This window comes from Heliangelus exortis, chromosome 13, assembly GCF_036169615.1.
Source record: "Heliangelus exortis chromosome 13, bHelExo1.hap1, whole genome shotgun sequence".
Classification (NCBI taxonomy): Eukaryota; Metazoa; Chordata; class Aves; order Apodiformes; family Trochilidae; genus Heliangelus; species Heliangelus exortis.
In genome coordinates this window covers 9,012,073-9,037,136 of record NC_092434.1, presented here as the reverse complement: position 1 = coordinate 9,037,136, position 25,064 = coordinate 9,012,073, and the positions used below count along the sequence as shown (strand labels likewise).

General features: G+C 39.1%; 1 protein-coding gene and 1 long non-coding RNA gene across 2 annotated transcripts in view; one reads left to right on the top strand and one right to left on the bottom strand.

The window, feature by feature from the left end:
- The window catches only part of RHPN2 (rhophilin Rho GTPase binding protein 2), a 29,582-nt gene extending 6,851 nt beyond the window's left edge, over positions 1 to 22,731 (bottom strand). The window contains exons 1-8 of the mRNA XM_071756758.1: positions 22,563 to 22,731; positions 12,575 to 12,690; positions 9,175 to 9,303; positions 6,368 to 6,443; positions 5,293 to 5,370; positions 4,430 to 4,554; positions 3,378 to 3,544; positions 949 to 1,136 (exon numbers count right to left, since the gene is read on the bottom strand). Of these exons, the coding sequence (XP_071612859.1) occupies positions 949 to 1,136; positions 3,378 to 3,544; positions 4,430 to 4,554; positions 5,293 to 5,370; positions 6,368 to 6,443; positions 9,175 to 9,303; positions 12,575 to 12,690; positions 22,563 to 22,631 (948 nt within the window). The 5' untranslated portion in view covers positions 22,632 to 22,731. The remainder of the gene's footprint in view (positions 1 to 948; positions 1,137 to 3,377; positions 3,545 to 4,429; positions 4,555 to 5,292; positions 5,371 to 6,367; positions 6,444 to 9,174; positions 9,304 to 12,574; positions 12,691 to 22,562) is intronic.
- Positions 1,450 to 18,748, top strand: LOC139802032 (uncharacterized). The gene is made up of 5 exons (XR_011728468.1): positions 1,450 to 1,622; positions 5,137 to 5,203; positions 6,657 to 6,785; positions 9,413 to 9,503; positions 17,961 to 18,748. It is a non-coding gene; the product is annotated as an uncharacterized lncRNA (long non-coding RNA).
- Positions 22,732 to 25,064: the final 2,333 nt, after the last annotated feature.

The following is a 25,064-nucleotide window of genomic DNA, read 5'->3' as shown; positions in this document are numbered from 1 at the left end:
TACATCCCATTGGGTTAATTCAGCTGAGAAAGATGATGAAGCCTATTATTAATACAGGAGGTTTGTGCTTCACTTTTGAAACTAGTTTGAAACTTTTGAAACTGAAGTTTGTGTAGTCTAATAAAACTGAGCTACTACCTATCTTTTATGCAAAGGAAATAAAATAGCTTTTCAAGCAGTGAATGCTGCTTTAGCAGATCAAGCAACTCCAAATCCAAAAATCTTTCGCCTGCAGATCAAGACTAAAGATAAGTCATGGTGGTTTTACAGGAAAGCCTCTACCCATTTATTTAGTATGGAACTAACCATATCTCTGAAATGCCTCAGAAAGCATATTCATTCTCTGATTTTGATGTTAACTACCTCAATCAAGTATGAACACTACTTTCTGGGACACAGTCTGCATTCCCATTTTCCTGGCAAGTCCTAAGACTGCTCTGCAGCTACCAATCTGACTCTACTCATCAAGCTCCTTCCTCCACTTAAAATTTAGTTATACTTTTGGACTTAACTTCTTTAGGTTTGCACAGCCTGAAGCTGCTGGGAAATAAGGCAGGTTGTGTTCAGCAATTAAACAACCCCGTCCTTTTGTGTGTTGTTCTGTGGACAAGATCTGTACTGTTTAAAAGAGCAATATGACAAATAGGTTGTAAAAAAACTGGCAAATTCACTCCCTGGGATGTTTCTCTTAGCATTCCAGCATGTTGGGTTTTTTATATAGGAGTTCCACAGTAATAATATTTAACTAGCAGCTATTTACATTTTGATCTTCTGGAAGGCTGTGATTCTCACTGGAGCTGGTGATCTGTCCCTTATTACTTCTGGTTTTTAGTAATGGTTGTTACATCTAGGTTTAATGATTTTTTTAAATGTTATTAGAGTTGTAGCAAGTAACATAACACTGTTAACAGTTCTTTTAAAGGCTGAATTTCAAGTCTCATATTTTACCTTGGCAACTTCCTGTGTCATTTTCACTAGTGTGAAAAACTCGTTGCGTATTCCAGGAAGACCAATCTGCTCAAAAACACACTCTTGAGCTTGTGCAAGCATCATTTTTACTAGTACGTTCAGCATAGCTGGGCTCATATCATAACTTGGTGTGTGAGTAAAGGTCTCCTTTAAGTAGCTTAGGACTCCTGAAATTAAAAAATGTCTTTGTCAGCATTACAAAGAGAAACACATTAACTTAATTCTGGCATGTACCATACTAATAAAGACTGAAAGCATACTTTCTAGTAGAGCAGTGCAGCAATCTGAAGGGCTTCTTAGTACACATGAAATTAAACTGACCTACAGGTTTTGCTTTGCATTCCCATCAACCATCTCCAGACAGTTCTCAAAATTGCAGTTCAGAGGAGCAGCAAAAGCTGCAAGTTTTAAGGAAAATACCTTCAGATTTGTTTATCGCTGACCATAACGTGCTGAACTGAATGCAATTTGTATATGGGAGTGTTAAGCTATGGCATAGGACAAGAAAAAGAAATCTACACAACTATAAGGAGGTCACAGTAGAACTCCTGGATGGAAGGAAAAAACACAAACATATTAACCTAATTATGAATCTCTTTTGCAGATGCTGCCAAGTGCATTACGTGTCTCAGTGGAAGCTCAGTTCCATCCCTGTAAGTAAACTAGAACTGGATATTAATTAGAGGAAAATTAGATTCTGCTGGAGACACTTGGTTCTACCAACATATCTTTTCTGTCATTTATCAAATTAAAACCAAACACTAACTGTAAATATTAAGTAACAGTTTAATGTATGGAAGTGTAACGTTGAGCATGCACGTCATTCAACTGGTTTAGCGAGTTCTGCTGGTCTGCTAATTGGTGATAATACTACAAAAGCATGATAAGACCTCTGATTTTTCAGCATCCCAGAGTCTGTAATCTTACATTCAGTTCTAGCCACGTTGTCCTTTATTTTCCTACTATCAGTTGAGGGAGATTTTTCATTTTCTGTGTTACACTTGTATGTTTTTACTTATTTAATAAGTCCCTACACAAATTTGCATTATGTCTGTCTCTGCCTTTTTGCACAAGAAAAATCAACCCAAAACCTGCCAGATACTGCTGGAGTGTCATACTGAAAGAAGAGGGGAATTTTATTTTTTTTTAAATTTTGTTCTCAACATATACATGCTTACAGCATAAGCAGAAATACTCACAGACAAGTTTGTTGAGGTTAAATGTTGGGAATTGTTTTCCATTCAGCACAGAGAAATGGTTAACAGATGTGCTATATTATGTCTCTGCCAACATAATGAACTGTGTTACAGAGCTGTGCACAGGTACAATGAAACGCCTCCTGAGCACATTGCTTTGGGGCCCTGCAAAGGTACTGTGGTAGCAAATGATGCATTTCAGTTTGTGAATTCTGTTCTGCAAACATGCTGCAGTGAAAAGCAATGATTTTAAAATTTTTTTTAATTTGCAAAAATGGAAGGAGCAACTGCAGAAATGGGAATTTTCTCAAGTACTGAAATTTCTTTTAGATGAAATACAAAGGTTGAGAAATAATTTAAATAATAAATTAATGAAGAAATACTACGAATTTTTTGATAGCTGTGTATTCAGAAGAATGGTTTTAAGTCAATCCAGCTCTATGATCCACAGTTTGTATCTGCTAAAGCTACTGATACTGTGGAAACCAATAGCCACAAGTTGTTAGTGCAGAAATAAATATTACAGTATATATTAATTACATGTTATGGCTTTAAAAGCATTATGTGTAGCATTATGTTTACCTTTGGAAAAAATTAGAAAATCCACTTGGGAAAAAACCCAAACAACAAAAAAAAAGCCTTTATAACATGATAGTTTGAGGGATATTATTCCCTTTATAAAAATTAGTATTTTTTCTTGCTTCTGATAGAGGTTGATTATTTTGAATCTGTTTGCCTTTGGAATCTATGGACAATACATAGTCAATTTCCAATAGATTGCGTATTTCACCAGAAAACACAATAAAATTAATTTTGAAGAGATCATGCAGAAAACCAGGTTTTATGCCCTTTCTCAGCCCTTTAAGTTTTCTTGTACAGATTTTTCACCAATGTAGAATCACTGAGGTAAAAGCAATTATTTTGGTGAAATAAAGAATGAACAATGAAGCAGTTAATGTTAGGGCTATTACTTGGGCCTTTGAACTTCAGTTCATTAATCATTAACCACACTATTCATAGTCTTCATCTGCATGTTCAGACTACAGTTCCAGGTTTTGAATTAAAGCTTCATCTCATCTCTTCACTAAGCTTCTTGAAAATTCCTCCTTTTTTGTGTAATGAACTCCGTGGGAACTGCGGAAATCTGCAGGGTATCAGGATGAGATTAGAAACATTTTCATTAACACCTTCCCAGTATTTTAAAATTTGTACCTGCAGCTCTCTGAAAAGCATCAACAGCATTTTCAAGTCCAGTCTGGGTCTGACGATTGCACCTTGTTCCAATCTGGGTGTAGAGGGCCCCAATATTGAATACAATACTTGCTTTTTCAAGCAACAGATTTTGCTGACACACTGGGACACCTGTGAAGGAATCGTACCTTGCAAAAAATATTAGAAGAACTGTTAAGAGTAGCAGAGTCCATAGAAAGAGCAGGTAATTTCATTCTGTTTTTCAAAAAAAGCAGAGGATTTCTTGATAAGTGTTCTGCTACAGTGAAAAGCTGAATAGAAATACCATTATGTACTGTGAGGGTGATCTAGATGCTGTAAGACAGAGCATGGCTTTGAGGCTTAGTTTTCAGCAGGTTTTATACCAGTACCCCCGTAAGCATATTATATCTATAGCAAAAGTGCCTGTAAAACACCACAGAGGCTGAGAGTATACTGGGGAACTATCCATATGTGCTATGAACTATGTTCTTGTACTTAGGTGTTGCCAAAAGTCAACTGTTGTCATGATCAGATCCTCTATAGCTTGTATTTTAAAGTTTCTATTTGCAGCTATGACTAGAAATTTAACAGTTTCTCTTGGCTGCATGGTAGTAATATTTTTTAATCACAAGAATAACTGTTCCACTATAACAAATAAATTCACTCCTCCTCTCTTCTGGCACAAATGGTCTTAAATTGAAGAAAGAGAAGTAAGGTCTGACCCATTCCCCATCTGGTTCATGCACCAAGGTTTAGAATCCAGGAAACATCTGCAGTTGTCCAAAATGAAGACCATTTTCTCTCTTTTTTTTCAGTAGCCAACCTGTAGCCCAAATCATAATCTAGGTAATGGCTTCACTCTAAGCATGAAAATAGTGTTTTATATTCAGGTTTACTCTAAAAAAACATATAACACATTGCAGGGAGAAGAAGGGAGAAACACACTAATACACTTCCAATTACACAGAAGATAGTTAATGATTAACAGTGTTTAAAAAAAAAACCAACAACAAAAAAAAACCCCAAAAGACAAACATGAACTGCACACTTACCATGTAAATAAAACTCCCATGTGTCTGGTGGGTGGGAAAAACCTGTTTTCTACAAAACCCAGTTGAAGGAAATAGCTTATCAACATCTCAATGCCAGCTTCATCTCGGCTAGGAGTGCGGCAGGCCTTAACACACAATAGATGAGACTTAAAGTGTATTCTGTTGAGTTACAGGATGAATGCTGAAGTACCAAGGATAAAACTGTACTTCCTTTGCACTTCTGCATATCATAGAAATATGTGGAATGTGAGAACAGTAAGCTTAAGGCCATATGGATGCATTCCAAGCAAGAGCTTTTCAGCTGCACGGAAGTAGCACGTAACCTTTATGGAAGCAAAGAGGATCTGTTTATCAAGTCTCAGAGTTAATTAAGCAAGCAAAAAGGAATCTGTTTGGCAAGCCTCAGAGTTAATGAAAAAAAGATTGCAGGTATTTTCTGAATGCTGCAAAGTTTATGTTTCTAGTATAACACAGAAACCAAACAACCAAACCAAACAGAGAAATAACCACTGTTCTACTACAGTATTTTGCCAGGTTAATTCACTTCAACACTCTTCCAGCTAAGTTTAAAATACTTTGAAGTTAAACAGTTGGTAAGGCAAATCTTAGACTTACAAAGTTGTGTCAATAGCTCAACTGATTTGCTTCATCTTTTTTTTTTTTGCTTCATCATTTTTTTTTTTTTTTTTTGCTTGTTCTTTACTCAGACTGTAAAGCTCTTGGACAATGGTGATTCGTGTTTCTTATCTCCAAAGTCAATAACAATATTGTAAGGTAATAATGTCATATTCTGATTCCACACAAATGCTGCTATTTACAACTGGAGATTAAAAGACATCACAGTATGCTATACTTGCACTTACTTGTCTCAGATCCATGAGATCTGCTATTTCATCTTCATACTCAGAACTGTCTTCACTATAATGTTCCAGAATAAAGTCCTTTAAAAAAAAGTAAAAAATTGGAACATCTAAAAGTAACCTTGGTTACTGTTTTTTTCTGCAGTTGCAATCAGTAAAAATTGGTTCAGTTGTGATTTTCATGGTGTCTACTCCCTTCCATTCCAGTTAATAGTACAGTAACATAGCAGTGAGACTATGAAAAGATAATAGAACTAATACTTTGATTTGGTATCTGAGACAAGAAATCTCAATCTGATGTAAAGGAGCCAAACACCTATTACATCAACTCCACTGAGTTTTAAAACAACAACATTTAGTGGTTTTGAAAGGGACAAATGAACCCTGTTAGCTAAAATAACGAGGGAATCAAGTGACCATAAAACTTGTTAAGAGAAAAAGGCTGCCAAATTCTTGTCAGTTATATTAGGGCAATTCCGTTTAAATTAACAAAGCTGCAATGGCATAAAGTGGTACCATAATCTGACCATGGAGATTAACCTACAGAAGTAAAAGCAGAGACAAATGATACAAAATGGTTTACCACAAGATGAAATCTACATTGCACAATACACAGTAGTCAAAAAAATGCAGAAGGTAGCTCGAACAGCCAGCAGGGTACATTAGGCACCAAACAAGCAGAGTTAATGCTGCAGCCCTGCTTCCCAACTGAGCAGCTTTATTAGCACAAATTGGAGCATCACAGCCTTATGCTGAGTAAAACCTTCATTACTACTTCCTTTCACACTAGATTAGTAATCAATAGTCTTACTGAAACAAAAAACTGTAAAAGAAATTTTTATTCCTTTTGATATAACTCTACTGTCTCTGAAGTGAGATTTCTTCTAACTTCTGACTCTTAATTTGATATGAGCAACAACCTAGATAATTAGTGGTTAATTTTTAACACATTGTGATCTCATTTTTAGGGCAAATACAACAAATTTTGTACATAAATTACTTCTGCTTCTTTAAACAAATCTGAAATGGAAATTCTTTCTGCTGACTGTTCATTCTGAAGCATGTATTTGAAATTTACCTTAAGAGGGAGTGTAAAGTCTACTTCTTTGGTTTCCTTCAGGCCAAGAGGTACCAAAGGAATGGTGAAGGTCTCTCTGTGGAAAACAAAAAACATTCTTATCTGTTGATACAATAATTATTTTGTTTCATTTGATGACAGGAAGTTTGTATGCTGATGAGTGTTCAAGTAGAAGCTACAGAGTTTATGAAAGTTCCTTCATCGAGGATGTCTGCATAATGGCCTGAGGCTCCTCAAGAAGAGAGTGAAGAAAGCTACTTGCCTGCACTTTTTTTTTTTTTTTTTCCAGCCTATTTTTCCTTCAAGGAAGAAAAAGAGACTCAGAAAGACCAGCTTTCTGAAATACAGCTCAACTTTTATATACCTGCATGCTATATGGACATAAACCAGCTCCACAGCTGCTGGGAGATCTGCTACGGTAAGAGCTATGGTCCTTATCAGGAGTTATCAACAGTGTTGTATATGCTACTAGTGATTTCATATGTAGGTGTGTATGTCTAACACAGGGAAAAGCAGGGCCAAAGTATACCAACTCTGTCAGTGAAAGGTCTAGAGTAGGAATTCTGAGAACTACTTAGTTTCTAGAAAATGCTAGGTGTTAACTTTTGAACAAGTCAACCTCTGAAATATCAAAGGGGGATGTGGATGAAATCTGTGACTTAAGATCAGAGTGGCTTCCAGATACATAGTTTGTTGAGTAGGTTTAACAGATCAGTATCAGGCAATAAGGTTTATATGATGTTTTCCTTTTTCCTTAAAAAAAAAAAGGATTTAATGTCTAGATCATTGTTTAGAGAGTTCCATTACCAACTACAAAATCCCACAGCTGTGAGTCATTTATGGTCTTATCAGACAATACAGCAAAATCACTCTCTTACTGGTGAAAATTCCATCTCAGGAAAGTGGGAGTGGGAATGGAGTTTCCTCAGAAGGAATAGTCCTTAAACTGGTTGGCACAATTCAGAAAGCAGCTCTTATAGCTTGAAAGTGAATTCTGGAATATTGAGCTAAACCATCACTGCAGGCAGTGCAAACGATGTTATTTCTGACGAGGCTTTTAGAAGAAACCACAACACTTCTACAACAGATTATATTGAGACTTTTTCCCCAAAAGGAAGCAAGACACATCAAAAGAAATCCCAGCTTACAGATAGAATGAATTCTAGCACCACCCACAGTTCCTGTAGACATCAGCATTTGTCATCCAGAGGAACTGAATTTCTATTTTTTAAGTTTCTATGGAGCTACACCCACGGAGTCAGTACCACGGGGGCATTGAACAGTTAGGGAGGTGATCCTGGATTTCCAGAAGCAGAAATAGCATCAGACTTCTCAGAACAGCTGAGATGTGCACAAGCACTGGGAAGGCAAAGCCCTTCCTTCAGACTGCTGTAACACAAAGCCATGTAACCCAGGGACATGGGTGGGACCTCACCTCAGTGAATATACACCCAATAGATTCAGAGGGCAACTATTAATAGCTGTTTGCTACTCCTGGAGAGCAGTTAGCAGAGGGAATTAATTGTTTTAGCTGCTAGAACATAAAAAACATTTAGTGCTTAGAATGGGCAGCATCACAAAGGTTAAACAGCATTCAAAACAGACTGGGGAAGTAGAATCAGGAGGGAATAAACTGCATACTACTGCACAGCCTTAAGGCTTCTGCCTGCCTTGGGGCCTGACCTACCCCTCACCCTTCATTGAGAACACAAATATTTCAAGTATTTTTTTAGCTAGAAGAAAGAACAGTACTTGTGGAGTCTTGCTCTCATTTCCACAGTTGAAACTTTCATACTGCTCTTTATGCTTACATGCCTCTATGAAGACCAGTAAAATCTTGAATGAAAAACATTTTTGCATCAAAAAGTTGTCAGTTTGCCATGGGGGTAGAGGGCAGGAACTTTAGAACAAGTTTCTTTTTTAGAAAAATGGAACAGATATTTTGCATTAGGTCAGCCTTTCACTGACCTCACTGGAAATGTGCTTAGTCCCCCTGTGTTAAGAATTTCTTGCAGTCCACCTGGAAGTTAACACCTCACTGAGAACAATGCTACAAGGGACCCAGAATTACACTCCCTACATATAAAGCACTTCAATTTCTGTCTTGAGCTGCTAATGTCAAAGATTAAATGTTTAATTTTAGGAGCAACAACACATCTAAATGATACAGAAATCACCGCAGTACTCATGCAATGAATAACCTTTGAAGTTTTCTCTTTGAGGTATTAATTGAAATTTAAAGTTTAGTGTGCTCTAAAGTTGGAAAAATATCTTGGAAAATTCCTAACTTCATCCACTAAAAATGTCTCTGCTTTAAGCATGTAGTTTCTGGATTTCTAGCACTGAAGTGCACACCATAAAGACTACCTCAGGTCTGCTCTGGGCTCCAAATCAGTTTGTACTTCTGCTAAAGGGAGGACTGCTATGGGTACTGCATTTGAGAAGAGATCTATTCTGAGTTTGCTGACTCCAGGTGCACTGCAGTGATTAGCCATTCCAGTACTGGAAATATTGCTGGGAGCTGTGTTTCTCCCCATACAGCCCCATGAGCTTTCAACTCTTGCAATACTTCTCCTCCACAACTGAACTCTGTATCTAAGGATTAGTGGTACATACCATTCCCAACTGAAAGACAAATATGCAGACTAACCCTTAGTCAACAAATCTGCCATAAAATTTGTTCTCTTCCTATCAAGCTCTCTATTGTTTAATTATTGTCCAGCATTCACATTCACCTAGAAACAGTTTTGTTTCCAAGGGTAAACAGAAGATCTGTTAACATTTCAGTGATGTAGCTTTATACATACTCTGTATTTTGATAAACTTCTACTGAGATGTTGAGTCCTTCCAGTTCCTCCTTTAAGATCTGCAGGTCCGAGTTTACAAAACTCAGTTCCAGTAGTACTTGCTCTCGTACTTTGTTGTTGGTGGTTGCTCTGCAGAAAGAAAGGCATGTAATTTTCTTATTGCTCAGGTTTTGTACATAAGCTTGGTTGACCCCTTTACTAGCATTCTCAGCATTTTTAAGATTTTTTTTCTTCTTAGGAGATGGTACAAGTCCTCATGTTTCAGAGTTTATTAGGTATTTCTGTCAAGAGAGAGCCTTGGATATTTTCCAGATAACAGCACACAGAAGGTTTGCTATGTGCTTAACTTTTTATGTGATTAAGGGTTGGGATTATTTTCAGATACATTAACCAACACAACTAATGCATCTTAAATAGAGTCACTATTCTATTTTTTGATTATGTGATGTTTTTCTAGATGAATATGTAAGATTGGAAGTGAGGTGAGTCAGGATATTTTTTCAAAAGAGACTTCCCTGCTTTAAAAATTAAATAATGATCTGTTGATCCCATAACATTGTTACTACAGAATGTTTTACAGCCAAATACACAGGTATACAGATACTGCTTTTTAATACAGTTTTTTTTATAATTTTATTTTGTCATGCCCAAGTAAGATTTTGTTTGCTTGTTTCCTTTGACATTTATATATTTACATGAAAACATTTTGAACTGATAGCACAGTGGATGTTAGTAATTAGCCCCTGACCTCCAGCATATATGTATGATTTGTGTATTCCAGGATATTATGTCACTACTCCAAACCTGTCTCCATACAGTATTGCTGTTTTCAAGAGTCTTAAACTGTTATTTATAACCACAGATTTTAAGATAAAAGGCTTTCAGCCCTATCCAGGCTTGATATATTGTACTCCTATAGTAAAGTCCAAATCATTAGACAATAATAAGCTTATTTCAAGTTTGCAACACTGCATTTACCCTCATTTTAGGATAAAGTTCACCTTTGTAAATATTTATGAGCAGCCCTGTCATTCATCTAGGCTCATTTGGAACAATCCTCCAGATTGTTCCAAGATTGTACAGAGCACCTTTGTGAAGAACTAGTTATTCCCAGGGTAAAATTCTAAGAATCCTAAGCTTTTACTTTGTGTTATAAATATGTATTATCTGTGAATTTTCTATGCTTTACTTCATTGAATACCTGAGATTGCTTAAATTAAGCAATATTAACATCTGCTTCCTGCATAAGCCAAACTGGACACAAATATTGGGTGGAGTGGATCTTCCTTGATAAAGGATAACTGGTGATATTTGCAGCAATTGATTTATGATGTTCTTAAGGCTCTGTGTTTGGTCTAGCTTGCCATCCTCCACAGGAGGGATTCCAGTATCTTTTTCAGACACCCTGATATTCCATCCAAGTGAATTTTCTTAATACAATTATATTGTTCTCAACTTCCATGCCAATTTGGAGTTAATTTTATTACTTTTTCATGGTTTTGCATTGTAGATATCCACATAAGACAGCAATAGAGGCAATGTGATATCCTTGAGATCCACTGAAGGCTACTCTGAATTGAGTTTTAACAGAGGACTTTGAGAACAAAAGACAACAAAAAGGAGAGGGTGACTTTCAGAAGTTCAAAAACCGAAAGTCTTTGTGCTTAATGGAGCATTTGTTTCAAGCCTAGTGTTTGTGTTCAGCCAAAAGTTAAAAAACCTGCATTTCCAGTTTTTTCTCATGTCTTCTTGCAGGAGGCTATTGTGGACAGCAATTGGTTGGCTTCTTTTAGGTCTTGCTGAAACGCAAATATTTATGTTTTCCTTGGGAGAGTCATGTGAACTATCTAGTCCTAAGGTCCTTTGAAATTGCTTCTTTCAAAGAACTAGCAGGTTTTAACTGTTTCACAGGTGTAAATTAAATTTAGATCTTTACTAAGGCAGAAATAAGTCTGATCCTCTACTTTTCAAATAGGCTTAGTTCCACTGTTGTCAATAGCAACTTCAGTATTTAACTAGGTAATATTGGTATCAGGAGCTGAACTTCCTTTAGGCTGAATGTTAAAGTAACCACTGTTAACATTAGAAATTCCTCATCTCCTTAGCCTTTCCAAAACACTCCTGAGCTGGCATGCAGAAACACCTACTGAATTAACAGTATTCAGGTTCAAAAGCAGATATAATAATTTTGCTGTGCATACTGGAAGTAGGAAAAGACTCTAAGTTTTACTCCTTCCATCAACTTCCAGAAGATGAACTAAAAATTAAGTCAGTCACAAAGGCTAAAACTAAATAAGCCTTGGACCTATCAACTCTCTTGCCAAGAGTGGAGATAAAGGAAGGTGACAAGCAAAGTGCAACTTATCAGTTAATGGCAAGAAAAGTGACTTTATACAAGCATTTTATCTTCTCTAAGGGAAGTATATTTACTAGATTTTTGTTCTTGGAGACACACTGTTGCCCCAGCTGCAGAAAAATAGACAATATAGGAGACTATTGCAGATGAGTATTGGGGAAATTTTCCATTCTTCTCTGTACCAGAGGGATGGATTGTTGGAAAGCTACAGGACTGTTTGCAAAGCACTCAGTCACAGGTTGTAATAGTGTCAAGACAGGGTCAACATAAGGGTATTCCTATGGGACAGTCCCACGAGAAACTGTCTATTAAAAATAACTGGTGGACAAAATGTAATAAATAAAAGGCAAAGCCTTTTCCAGTTCCTCAAACTGTAAAAGCATTTGGTGACAACTCTAACCCAGCTCAAATTTTACCTTTACCCTGCTGCTACTACTATAACACTGCTGCATGGAATAAATAAGGCAACTGATGGTCCTCTCCCACTGTGGAGCACAGACCTAAAGGATCTTGGAAAAAGCAGCAGCATAATGAAAATACTTTATTTGATTTAAGATGCAAAACAGACACATTACAATATTCCGTAAGGTTCACTTGCCATTATCACTAGCAATATGGCTGATAAAACAGTATAACCTAAGATAAATTAACATTCAGATAATTTGCTACAATTTAACAGCTTTGAAAGTGCACTTTATTAGTAGGTAATGACTCTATAGAGCTACAGCATAAAAATAATAAAAAACAACCAGCCAACTTCAGGGATATATGCAAAGAATCCAGCAGTAATTTATGCAGCACGTTAGGGGAATAGTTAGGCAGGCTGGGAAAAAGGAATAGCTGAGACTTGTAAAAAAGTAAGCCAAACAAACCCTAAACAAAACCCTTGCATACACACACACACACACACACACACACACACACACACACACACACACACACACAAAAAAAAAAACCAAAACCAAAAAACCAAACCATTTAAAAAAATAGCCAAAACCCCAACTTGGTGCTCAGGCAAGGAAACTGGGAAATCATGACACATACCTTAAAAGATTTTCAGCACCAGCTCTCATTCTTACTGCTCTTAAAATCTGTTGGTTTAGGACAGCTCTTTGATTCTGCAGTTTGCTTCGTCCAGTCTCAGCAAGAGGATTACATCCCTAGAATGAAGGAAATAAGTGTTTTTGTTGCTGTTGGAAGAGACTGAAAAGGGAGTAACACTGAATTTGAATGAATTTGAATGGCATGGGTTCTCTATGAATACAAATGAACTACATTGGCATCAGTGATGAATTTTGTGTTTCTTTTCTCAAACTCTGCTATTAAAAGCAAAAGAGCCATGATGACATTTCATTGAAATGAAAATCCAGGCAGAAACTAGTGGCTTTAAAGCTCATGTGTATGTGTGAGCCAGCCTGTTCTCCCCTAAAAATCTTTTCCGAGTTATTTTGCAGCTGCAGACAAATTTGTCAGTGCTACTAGGTTGCTACAAGTTTCATAAAACCAGTATCTGTCAAGGCAGTAAATTCTATCTAAGCTTCTGTTTAATCTTTGCAAAATGTCAAAGTTCTATACCAGGATATATGCAGCCCTGAAATGCAACTTCATAAAAAACAGGCTTTGGTGTCACCACTGCTCACAATTTTAAGAACCTTTTTAAGGATCTCTGCCCTTGTTCCTTCTGGTCCTCAAACCTCTGGTAAAATTCCTACCTGTCCTTCCCTAGGTTCCTCTCTTTACATCTCAAACTGATTTTTGGTGCAGTATTGCTTATCTGCACAGCTCTTCCTCACATCCAGGTGTATGGAATAATAGAGCTTGACAGGGTAAGATGATGACTCTACCTTCAGACACTCATCAAATTTAGTCCTTAAAGAGTAAAGCATGAAATCCAAAATTCACAATAATGCTTCTGTGTACATACATGCACACCTTACACAAGCACAAGACTCAAACTACTGCAGCCTGTGTTTGAGCAGGACTGCACCATTGTATTCTAATAAGTACTGATAAGCTAAAATTATTATAGATTAATAAGACTACGTTTCTCTTTTTTTGAGAGAGAAACATAATCTTAACACCCTTTTTAATAAGTAAGAAGATTTATATCTACTTTTTTATTCTTTATCCTTGCCTACCCCCCCTACCTTCTTTTAAAATATCAAGTGTCTTTGACTTTTAATAGTGATTTATAGCCAACCAGCACATCCCTGCAGTCTTAACTACTGATTCTAAAGCAAATAAGATCATGCTGTTTTAAGACTTGCCCTTAAAGATATCATGTTCTTCTGAGGACAAAGCTTATCAGGGTCCTATTGGATCATGGATTACACAAGAAAGAGGCTCAAATTGGTCTGATACAAGTTGCTCCAGCCATTAAGCTATGCACTATTCTGGACCTCTCCCTCATATTTAGTTTTGACTTGAAAAATTTGATTTTCCTATAGGAGCATTTAAAAGTCTCTCAACAAGCTTTAATTAAGAGTAGTCAGCCAGTGACACACCAGCGCAACAAAAGCAAATATTTAAATAAAACAAAGTTCTAATCATTTACTTGAAGTTCAGTTATTTGGGTTGGCAAGTGAAAGCAGGTTGTCTTGACAATAGAGAAATGAGCTGATCAATCTAGATTGCAGTAGTTCAACAGAGAAAGCACACAGCCTAATATCATTAATTTTAAATCTGTAGTTTGAAAATATTGTAATAAGGAGGTAAAATGACAGGAAGCTTATGCAAACATCTTCAGAAGTACTGTTTGCCATGTAACTTGAAAAAACAAAACAAACCAAACCAAAACCAACCAAACAAAAAACAACCACACTACATTAAGTTACTCCTACAGCAGAAATGTTTCTGTATTGAAACACCAATTACAGCTGAAGTCCAAAACTTGGGCATGCAAGTACATACTCTATTCACTGAGGAAGTACTGACAACAAGCATAATACATACAAGATAAACTTCTTTCTGGAAAGGACATACATATGTAGGAAACTCATTCATTTCGGATTTAAAATAGTCCCTTAACTACCAAATATTCTATGCTCCTTTACACACAGAGACATTAGCAAGGCACAATTATAGATGGTCTGGTCTTGTATCCACAAGCTGCTCTCTGCTCCCAGCCTTCTTCTGTTTCTGGACTCTCACTCTTTTTCCTACTTTGCTTTTTTTCCAATTTGTGTTGTGTATTCTTCCTCTATTACTGGTATTTAGTCTTCTATCCATGCAATTTTTCTTTTGAACCTTGCCAATTATTTCCTCTTGCTTTTGGCATTCAGTTTGAATACCTGATTCTCATCTTGAGACTATCATCATTATATCCCTGTATGAGTCTGAGCTGCTTTCTTCCAAGTTCTTTTTCAACTACTTAGCCCAAGCATCCTTCATAAACATATGCTTGCTTTGCCCTTGTCTTTATTTTCTCTCTAAAGCTGCAGCTTCTTTCCTGAACTCCTTGCCCTTATTGTGTGCTAAACAACTTTCATGGCATCATTCAAATACTTCTTTACAGCTCTACTTCTGGGAAATCTTTCAGGAAGGTCAACTGCCTGATTCCCAACCCCATAAAGCTCAGTAGAAGTCGTGTGTTTATTTCAGAGGACCTTTGATCAAGCTCCAGCCCAAAAATCAAACAAGCTCCCACTGAACAATGAGTGCAAAACTGCAATGATCTTAAACACAGTGCAAAGAGAAAAAGGGGTAGAGATGTTTCCCTGCATTTCAGGACCAGCCACTGATCTCTGCATGATGTTTTAATTCAAAAACAGCCTTGAGGCTTAAGAGGAGAAGGCACTGACTGAGATATCAGTATCACCTCCAGTGTGTCTGGAAGTGCTGCACTTTTGTCTTCTTGATGAAAGGCTTCTTGTGGATAGAGGAGTCTGTTTTCATGGTCAGCTCACCTGTCACAAGCATGTAGCTCCCATTTATTTCTCAGAGCCTACAAGGAACTCTTGTTTTACATTTTGGAAAATGTTGCTTTTTACGTCTGCTATACAGGGAGTGGGAAGACTCAGCTGCTTTGTGTTCATATGTGGGTTTAAATTCTTTACTATAATCAGGTTGCCAGAAAACTGATGTGTAGAAGTCTGCATAGAGGACAGTGAAAATTACCAGTATCTTAAAAAAAACAAAAAAACAACAAAAATCCCACAACAGGGGAAATATATAATCTAAGGAATATTGCCCCTTGTAAAGCTCAAATTCTGTGTACTAGGAAGTTATTTAGCAGACACATCCAAGAAAGTGCTTAATTTTGTTTTGCTGATCCCAGACAGCATTTGCACTTTGTTTACATTTAGACAATCCCAAGAATGTTAATGTTCAGTTCATTACAATATCTGGCAGCCACACTTCCCAGTGGTTTCCACACCTACTGTTTAATTTCTTGTCAACAGGATGCAAGGTGCTTCATTTAATTACTGTTTATTTCTTTGTCGAGCCAAAGCACTTTGGAGAGTGAATGAGCTTTTACCCTGGCTTATACACTATCAGTAAAATTATTAATTGAAGAGCAACAAAAGAATGGTTATTACTAAGGAAGTGGCAAAAATTACGAAGAATTGAATATGATTTAAGTTTCCATTGCGGGCACTTTTTTTTTGTGAAATAAAGACAAGTAAAGGCAAGTAAATTAAACAAACTCTGCTGTGAAAACAATTTAAATAGTAAACTAAGTTATCAATTTTAGAGCCTTTTTTCTCCTCAGAGCATAGCTGCATTTCATCAAAAAATGCTTAAACATGATTAAGGATATTAACATATCCTTAGCTCCCAAACCAATAAAGGCTTTTTAAAAGTAAAATTCAGCTGGCTAATTACTTCTGATTGGTTAAATAGATTGTTGAATAGATTGCAAAATCGAGAGGTAGAGATGGTTTTAATGTATCATTAGCAGAGGCAAGATATGCACAAGAATTCTAGATTCTTGCCACATGTTATTTATTACCTAGTCAGGTAGTGTCTTGAGAGAAACAGACACTGGTATTAGAAAAAATTGCACCTTCTGATGGAAGCTGGCCTGTGCAGGGCCTTCTTGTTTGATAACAATCTGACTAACGGGGCAAGCTTGCAGATTCCAATGGGATTGCTGCTCATCTTTTGTTAGAACTAATGCCTTTGGCCATGAGGATGATCCAGGAGCTGGAGCTCCTCTGCTGCCTGGAGAAGACTCCAGGGGGACCTCACCTTCCAAATCTGAAGAGAACCTACAGGAAGGCTGGAGAGGGGTTTTTCGTAAGAGTGTCCAGTGATAGGACAAGGGGCAATAGTTTTAAACAGAAGGAGACTAGGTTTATACTGAATTTTAGGAAGAAGTTCTTCAGTATGAGAGTGGTGAGACTGGAACAGGCTGTCCAGAGAAGTTGTGGTTGCCCCCTCCCTGGAGGTGTTCCAGGCCAGGTTGGATGAGGCTTTGAGCAATCTGGTCTAGTTGAGAGGCATCCCTGGCCATGGGGCATAGGTTGGATCTTTGTTGCTTTCCAATATTAGACTCTAAACCTTGGGAAATTACCTACCCAAGTGGGAAGCTGGCTGTCAAAAGCGTGAGTCTCAAATAAAAAAGCAATTGTATTTAATTTGGATGCCAGGAAGTTCTTTCTTCAAGAGAAAAGTATATTTTTAGTCTCAGAAATCCAGTTGTGATGGACACAAAAGTCATGACTTTGCCAATGAGTAATCACAGTAAGCATCTGAAATTAACATAAATATGATTTATAAAGTAGCGCTTTGAACTTTTAAGATGAGCCACACACTGTCTGAAGGTGACACAGAGTTGAAACTGGGTGTGCCTTCTTACTTAAAATAAAACATTCCTTTCCAGCCAGTGCAACCTGTACTGCTTGTCAAGCCCAGTAGTGTACGTAAATGGCCATGTCCTCCAGATATTTAAACTGTGTGGAATTTAACTTGCGCACAGAACTTCTTAAAACAATTGCAGTAACAGTCTGACTCATACCCGTGTTTGTAGAACTGATCCTAAGTCACGATAATTATGTTGCTCTCCTTACCTTCTTCCACTACTGTAATAAATTGAGGTTTCTCTTCCCATGTTTCTACTAGTTCAGTTTTGAATTTTACTAGTTCAATTTTAACTGCATACTGAAAGTCTTTCAATAGTAGTACTTTTATCAGTTAAAAAAGAAAAAAGAAAAAAGAAAAAAAAAAAAAAAAAGAGCATGGGGGAAGATCTGGTCTTCCAAAGCCTGGTCTACTACTTGTGCCATGAACAAGTATTTCACAGTTCTAAGTGCCTTGCCCCAAAGATCAATTTAAGTTCAGAACTCATTACTAAATTAAATTCCAAATGTTTTTTCCATCTTGTCACACTGCTCACTAAGCAAAATGAAAATTAATATTTCAACAGAAATGTTTGCCTGTTGACTAAGTTACAGATGATTCTTAGTTTCACATGAAGGCCTACTTTCAGTTTTAGGTTTCATGAATTTGGATATAATGAGTGGAAGTGGCATGACAGAGGGCTTATGAATCATCGAAACATTGTTTCTGCCTTGCCAGACAAGTGGAAAGAGAACAAATAGGCAAGTAACTATTCTGTGTCCATGCTAATGTTGGTGGTTGCCTGGCTACTAATGACTAAAGAACCACAAGAGCTAAACCCCAGTGGAAGCACAGGTGTAGCAGGTTGGTGAACTGATACATGAACCACAGTTCGGGGGGAAGCCCTGCAGAAGAACACCCAACAGCTAAGGAGGGGAAGGAGCGGGAGTTCACTGGGGAAGTGCTGATTCGCAAGGTGGTTACCATACCTATCATCATTTTCAGCCTGGTGCTTCATTTATGGAACTGCTTGCTTTCTGTTTCTATCCTTTTCCCCTGATAGGGAGGACTAAGATATACTAATGGGCTTTCTTTCTGAATCATCAGCTTTGTCTATATGATAAATATCTAGGCTCACAGATGATGGAACTAGAGCCTTAAAAAAGCAAAAAGAAACCATGCATATTCATTAACCTCACTGTCTTACTGCTCTGCCACTGTGTAGCACAATGGACTGCTATCCAAAACAACCAAACTGAAGACTGCTTGATGTTGCACCAGCAGACACTTAAAGAGCTACAGGAAAGGTAACCTTGGAGAATTACTGTGACTTTTTAAAATAATTTATTGCAACTTCCTAACTGATTAGGAAATTTGAAGAGTTTCAGTCTGCACAAGGTTTTACAAAGCAGTAAACCAAGATGGGAAAGATATAGTAGAAGGAACTTGCTAGATATCTTTTCCTTACTCTGCTCTTACCAAAAAACCTCAACCAAAACAACAACAAAAAAAGAAACAAAACACCCCGGGCATGCACAGCCCTACTAATAGATCACTATGCAAGCACTGGGTCCTGTGACTAGATGAGTACTACTTTATAAATATTCTGAATTCTGTATATTGAGGTGTTTTGGGCATAATTACTTTGTGAAAACTTACTGGTTAAGTGAGATACTGTGATGAAAAAAAAAAAAAAAAAAAGAAGGGGTAGGCAGCTTGAAAAACAGAGCTGTTTCTTCCACAAGAATTCAAAACGAACTAAAAAGACAGGAAGAGGTCTGGGAGGCCAAGCAATCCACAAAACCACGGCAGGCTTAAAGAATAACTTCCCTAGAGGTGAGAGAAGCAAAACACAGGAACAGACCTGCTTTAATTACTATTGGTCTGCTGAAAAATCCTTCCTGTCTAGATGCCTCACTATACTTTTAAGGCAAATTGTTCTTTGCTCTTATCATTAATTTTGTCATTATTTTCTGCTGACCACAGGGCTCTCATCAGAAAGGAAGACTGGGGGCAGAATTTGGATGGGTGTGTGGGATAGGCACGGCTGATTCAGAGGTTGCTGCCTGTAATGCCTAAGGAACGTGGAACTCTGCACAGAAGATGTCAAGACACAAGGCTGACAGTCCAAGAATGCTCTCACCACACAGGAGTACAGGTACAGTTTGCTCTGGCAATGTACCATGGAGTTTACTGAACTAAGCCATCCGTATGTGATGTCTGAGATAAAACTTTAGCAGAACCAGTTCCCTGGTGTGTTATCTTCCCAGAAAGTAAAATGTTTCAGACAGAAATTCCATCATCTCTTTGGTGGAAAGTAAGGTACTTCTTCCACTTTGCCATATCCTGTTCAGGACATTAGCAAGGGCTTCAGTTCAGTTTGCTTTTAAAACTAAAATCCTACTCAAAAGTTCAACTGCAGCTAATCAGATGGTTAAAGAAGGTTGTTTCAGAGGGGAGATATAAAGGGGAGGTAATGGGGGGCAACACTGACAGAGTTGCATATTCCCTGTGTGGCTGCATAGGTAGATTTCTTAAAACTAGATCTAAAGGAGGTGGGGAAGCATCTGAGCCATCTTAAGACATCTTAAAGGTTTAAGGAAAATAGATGTAAATAAAGCAGGGCCTTTGCCATGGGTAAAAATGGACAGAGATGTGGTAAATGAAGAAGAAAAAAGGTCTCTACAGAGCAGCTGTGACATCACTGGGAGAGAAGTTTTTTTACATATTGCATCCTGGGGATACTGAAGGCTGTTTTCTTGTATGCTATATTTAAGATTTCAAAAGCATAATACACAAAAGGACACTATATAGACTTGAAGTATACTTACCACAAGAATCCATTCATCAAAAGAAAAATATCAAGAATTTAAACCAAAAGGGTATTGTATGAATTGCTCAATTTTTCTCAATTATAGTTTCATTGTGCACAAGCTCATTGTGTAAATAGTGCTTGGAAACCAATTTGTGAGGCAGGACAAAATAAAGTTTTTTCACCTTGCTCCACAGTTTATAAAATAAAAAGGTCAATTAAGTAAATGTTTTCTGATCTAAAAACTAGCCTTGAAAATGGATGTGATTCTGCACCAACAAAACTGGTAAACCAACCCCCTGATCCTTTCAGGAAAACAGAAGTAGGGCAATTTAAAAAGAGAGAGGAAGGGGCAGTGAAGACCCACAGACACACATGAACAGCTCCACCACTGGTTTCAGTTACCTGAGATCACCTAGCATGCCATTGTAGGGCCAAGGTACCATGTGTAAAGTACCTCCTTGGGTTCATTGTTCCTGTTGAAGATTTCAGGAGTGGGATTGTTTTGGTTTTAGGTTGCTGGGTTGCCTTTTTTCCCCTCCTCCCCCCTTCTCCTAGAACTACTGAGTCATACTGAAAGCTGATCTTTGAGACCATTCAGCTAATGTATAACAAGGACTACTGGTTTCCAGCTTACATCTGACTTTTAGGGACAGAAAACTTTGAGCATTTAGCTTGATCTGATGTTTACAACTTTAATGAAGACACTTATGAGCCAGGTGAACCTTTCAAAGATCTGAGTGAATAGAGGGAAAACTGTTCCATTACAACACTGCCTCATCCAGATTTATTTAATATCTGATTCATACCCACTTTCTACATCTTTTAGATGTAAATAATTCAAAAGTGGGAATGATGCTCGTGATTAGGTATAAAATTAATCTTAAAATATTTCCATATGAGAAAAGTCCTGGATAGGGATATGGGCTTTAAAATGATCTCATGCTGTTTCAATTCACTTAGCCCTGATATACAACAATTTAAGCCAAAATAAACTTAGTCCTTTAGCAAGTATGATTGCTGAAAATGTACTCTTCTTATAACCTATGAAGCACAACTTGGCTATTAATCTTCAATTAATCCCCATCAGTAAAAACATATAGGTGGACAAGTTGATTTATCTAACTTAATAAACCTGAAAAGGTCATAGTATGTCAACTTTTTTACTAATGTGCCTCAAGACAGCCTAGGAGCATCCCTTACTATAGAAAACATAGCTGTGAAAACCCTAAATAATTACAACTTTGCCACACTTCATGGTTTCCTGCTATGGACTCCTAAGAAAGAAGTGATTACTCACAAAGTATTAAGTAGGATTACTCAAATGAAGAAACCAGACGAGATACCATCGAAGTTTTGTTTCAGTCTGATTTGTTATTTATAGGGCAGTACTGATTCCTCACAGCACGGCTTGCACAGGGAAAATTAATCTCTCTTCAGCTATGAACAGTTCCTCTGCTGAAGGGCAATATTGTTGATTAAGCTCCTGCAGGTTTATGAATTCGGTGACTACTGGGGCAAAAACCAAACAGCCTGTGAAGAGGGCAACAGAGCAAAGTATATGTTCCTTCTCCCCATGTTCTCCAGGGGAAAGCTGAAGTGCATCATAGGGATGTTTTCGTGCAGAGGTGAGGAGCAACAACGCGATGTATGAGGCTTTTTTTTTTTTTTATTCCCTCACAGAATAAACAGTTTATGGTCTAGGATTAATAATCTACACTGAAACCACCGTGTAACTACAGCCTTTTTCAAAGCCCATCAGCAAAAGTTACAGGCGTGGAGAACATAAAAACATTGAGGGAAGGCTGAATCAAAGCTCCCCAAAAATGGCACTTATTGCCCTTTACCTCCGGTGAAGTTCACAGAAGTCCACAGGGCTGCATTACAGGCGATACTTAACTATAATTACTGTTGTGCAGAAAGAATTCAGGTGCAGGTTATGGCATAAGCCGCCCACTCAGTCTGAAAACTAATTAGGGCGGATGTTCTTTAAAAACTTCCTAACGAGTCTGTTAACTTCGCTGCCTTACTCCAGTAAACTTTCTTACAGGTACACAAGACAATTTACTAGACAGCGAGCCCGGGGACGCAGCAAGGAGCGAACAGGAAAGGAAAAAAAAAAAAAAAAAAAGGTGGAAATCCACTGATTTTGTAGAGGTAGGAGTGCTCCTGTCCTGCAGGGTGAAACCTGGCTCAGGAACAGTTGCCGCCCGGGACCCGCGGGGCGCCCCGCGGGACCCCAAACCGGAGCGCGGCTCCGTGCGCGGCCCCGGCCAGGCAGAAGCGCTCAGCTACGGGCGAGGTCCCTATCTCGCCTTGTCCCCAGTCCGCTGCCGCGGGTCGGACCGCACAGCAGCCGGCGGACCCGCAGTGGCCGCCGAGGGGGCTTCCGCGGGCTCGCAGCCCACCGCCCCGAACCCCCCCCCCCGTGCCTCCCACCTTCCGAAAGTAGCCATCCTCCGCCGGCTCCGCCGCCGGGCAGCCGCGGGGCGGCAGGGCGTCTGTCATCTCCGGGCGAGTCAGCCGTCCCTCCGCTGCTGCTGCTGTGGGGAGCCGCGACCCTGCGGGAAATGTCTGAGCTGCCCCACGGGGCCGCCCGGCTCCACCTCCGGTGGTGGCGGGGAGGAGCTGCCCCGCCCCACAGCGCTGCCCCTCCGCTCCCCGGCCGCGCTGGCCCGTGGACTCCGGGGAAGCACTTGCGGGGTCCCCCGGGATCGGACCCCTCCCCTTGGAAGCCCCGCGACCGGCAGCCCCAGGGGACCGGGGGAGGGTGTGGGGCGACGAGGTGCCCGTCGCTTGGGGACAGGCGGTAGCCCCTCTCCCGGCGTCCCGCTGCCCCCCGGTTCTCCGGCGGTGCCACTGTACCCACCGTGGGGCTGCTGCCAGCTTTCCCTGGGCCTGGTGTTCGCCGCGGGGAGATAAGTTTTCCCGGGGGTGGCTGTGCTGCAGCGCGGTGATCGTTCCCCAAGGGGGGGACCTCCCAGCCCCGGGGATGCCTCTCGCAGCAGGGACCATTATGGGGGCTCTGCCCAGAGTCCGCATGGCCACATCGCGCTTCAGCGCTGGGCTTTGGGGTGTGTGCGGGACTGGCGGCACGGCATGGAGGGGGTCGAGCTCCCGCACCCTTTTCTGGGGGAGGGCAGGATCCCGGGGGATATCCCAGCGCCCGGGGAGCTGGAGTGGCTTCGGGCCTGGCCCCTGATAAGGGCAGCTTTATCTCGGTGAAGGGCGGAGCTGGTCCCGGCTCCGAGAAGCTGCTGTGGGATCAACTCAACGTTGCAAAAATCTGCAGTGTTCGCAGTGCACTGAAAAACCTCCTGTCTTCGAAATATTCCATTGTGTAACCGGTTTTGCAAATGTTACTGGATGCTCATCTAAGAAATCGCCAACATTGGTTCCTATTACAAGCCAGGCCTAATCTAAGGAGCTAAGTGGACATTCAGCACTTCAGCAAAATACTTCAGTCTGTATTACCATGTTTGTCTTCTCCCACACACTTTCTTCAATCTTTTTATCTCTTTCTTAGAAGTCTAGTGTAGTTGTGTCAGATAAAAATACACAGGTACTGCAATGTCTCTTTATGAAATGATAAATATCTTTGAAATGAAATGTTAACTGAAACTTTCTTTGAAAAAGTCCCTGTCTCCACAGAGTTATGCAGAGCACCCTGGTTAAACTGCCTGTCTGCTGCCTGTTGTCAAGGAGGAAGACTACAGAGAGTCAGCAACAGAAATTAGGATCTAGAGATCTGCTGTCTCTTAAAGTCAGATGAATTTTGCTCTGATTTTGTTCACCCTCACTTCACCTTATCTTCATTATTCTAAAAATAATTGGTTGTATGTATCAAATTTTGTGTTAAATATAAATAGGTAAATGGGGGAAAGCAGTTTAACTTGCTCCAATTTCTATTTAGAGGGCATAAAAATGTTTTAAATTACTTTTATGCCATTAGGAAAGGCACTTACCTGCCAAATTAAAAGTTCTTTTAAAATTTAAATTTAGCAAGATCAGTTTAAAACTCCAATAAGATACATATTAAGTAGTTTAAATTAATCTAAATGAGAAATAAATCAGTAATTTGCAAGCATATGCCACGCTGATAAAATCTGGCAATTAAAAGTGTTAATGCGACCGTCTTGGGAGTTTTGCTGCTTGCAGCTTTGCACAGATTTACTGAAAATGGATCTCACTGAAAGGCTACAGCTATTACTCCAAATAAAGTTCTGGGAGTTTGTAGCCAGGATCAGACAGTTAACAAAAGGATCAGTGACAATTATAATGTATATGTGTGAAACACAAATCTACAGAAGTTTCTGCACAGTACAGTACTGAAGATAACATATCTTGGCAGCCTTTCTTCATTGCTGGTGAGTGCTACACACACCACATTTCTACAGCAAAATCCGTGGAGGCCAAGATAACCTCCCCCATCTTTAGGGTCCTGGGTACATCACCCAACACTCTCACAACTGCCAGATCAGACTGTGCCTTCCTCTCACTTGGGTAAAGTGTACTTTATCATGACTGTATTAGGACTGACCATGTTCCTTAAGTAAGTCACTTGAAGTTTTGTCTGTATATGGTGAATTTGCTTTTTTGCAAAAGGCACACGTTGATTGTATGGTCTCAGTACTTGGGGCTGAGCTGGATAATGACTGGGTAGGAGTGCTCCCTGACCATGGAATGTAAATTGGAGCTTAGAACATTCCAAAACCCGATTTACCCTAAAAAAAAACATGTCCCTGCTCTTCTCATCAGTTGGTTAAACAAACTGTCTCCAGTAGCTTTTTGGTTTGTTAGAATTCCTAGAGGAGGGTCTGTACTGCAGACTTTCTCAATATTTTCTCATGATTGTATTAGTCAGAAGGTTTGGTTTGTTGCATTGCAAAGACTGAGTAATAACAGGCTCCCACTCAGAAAACAGGGTGTATAGAATCAGAC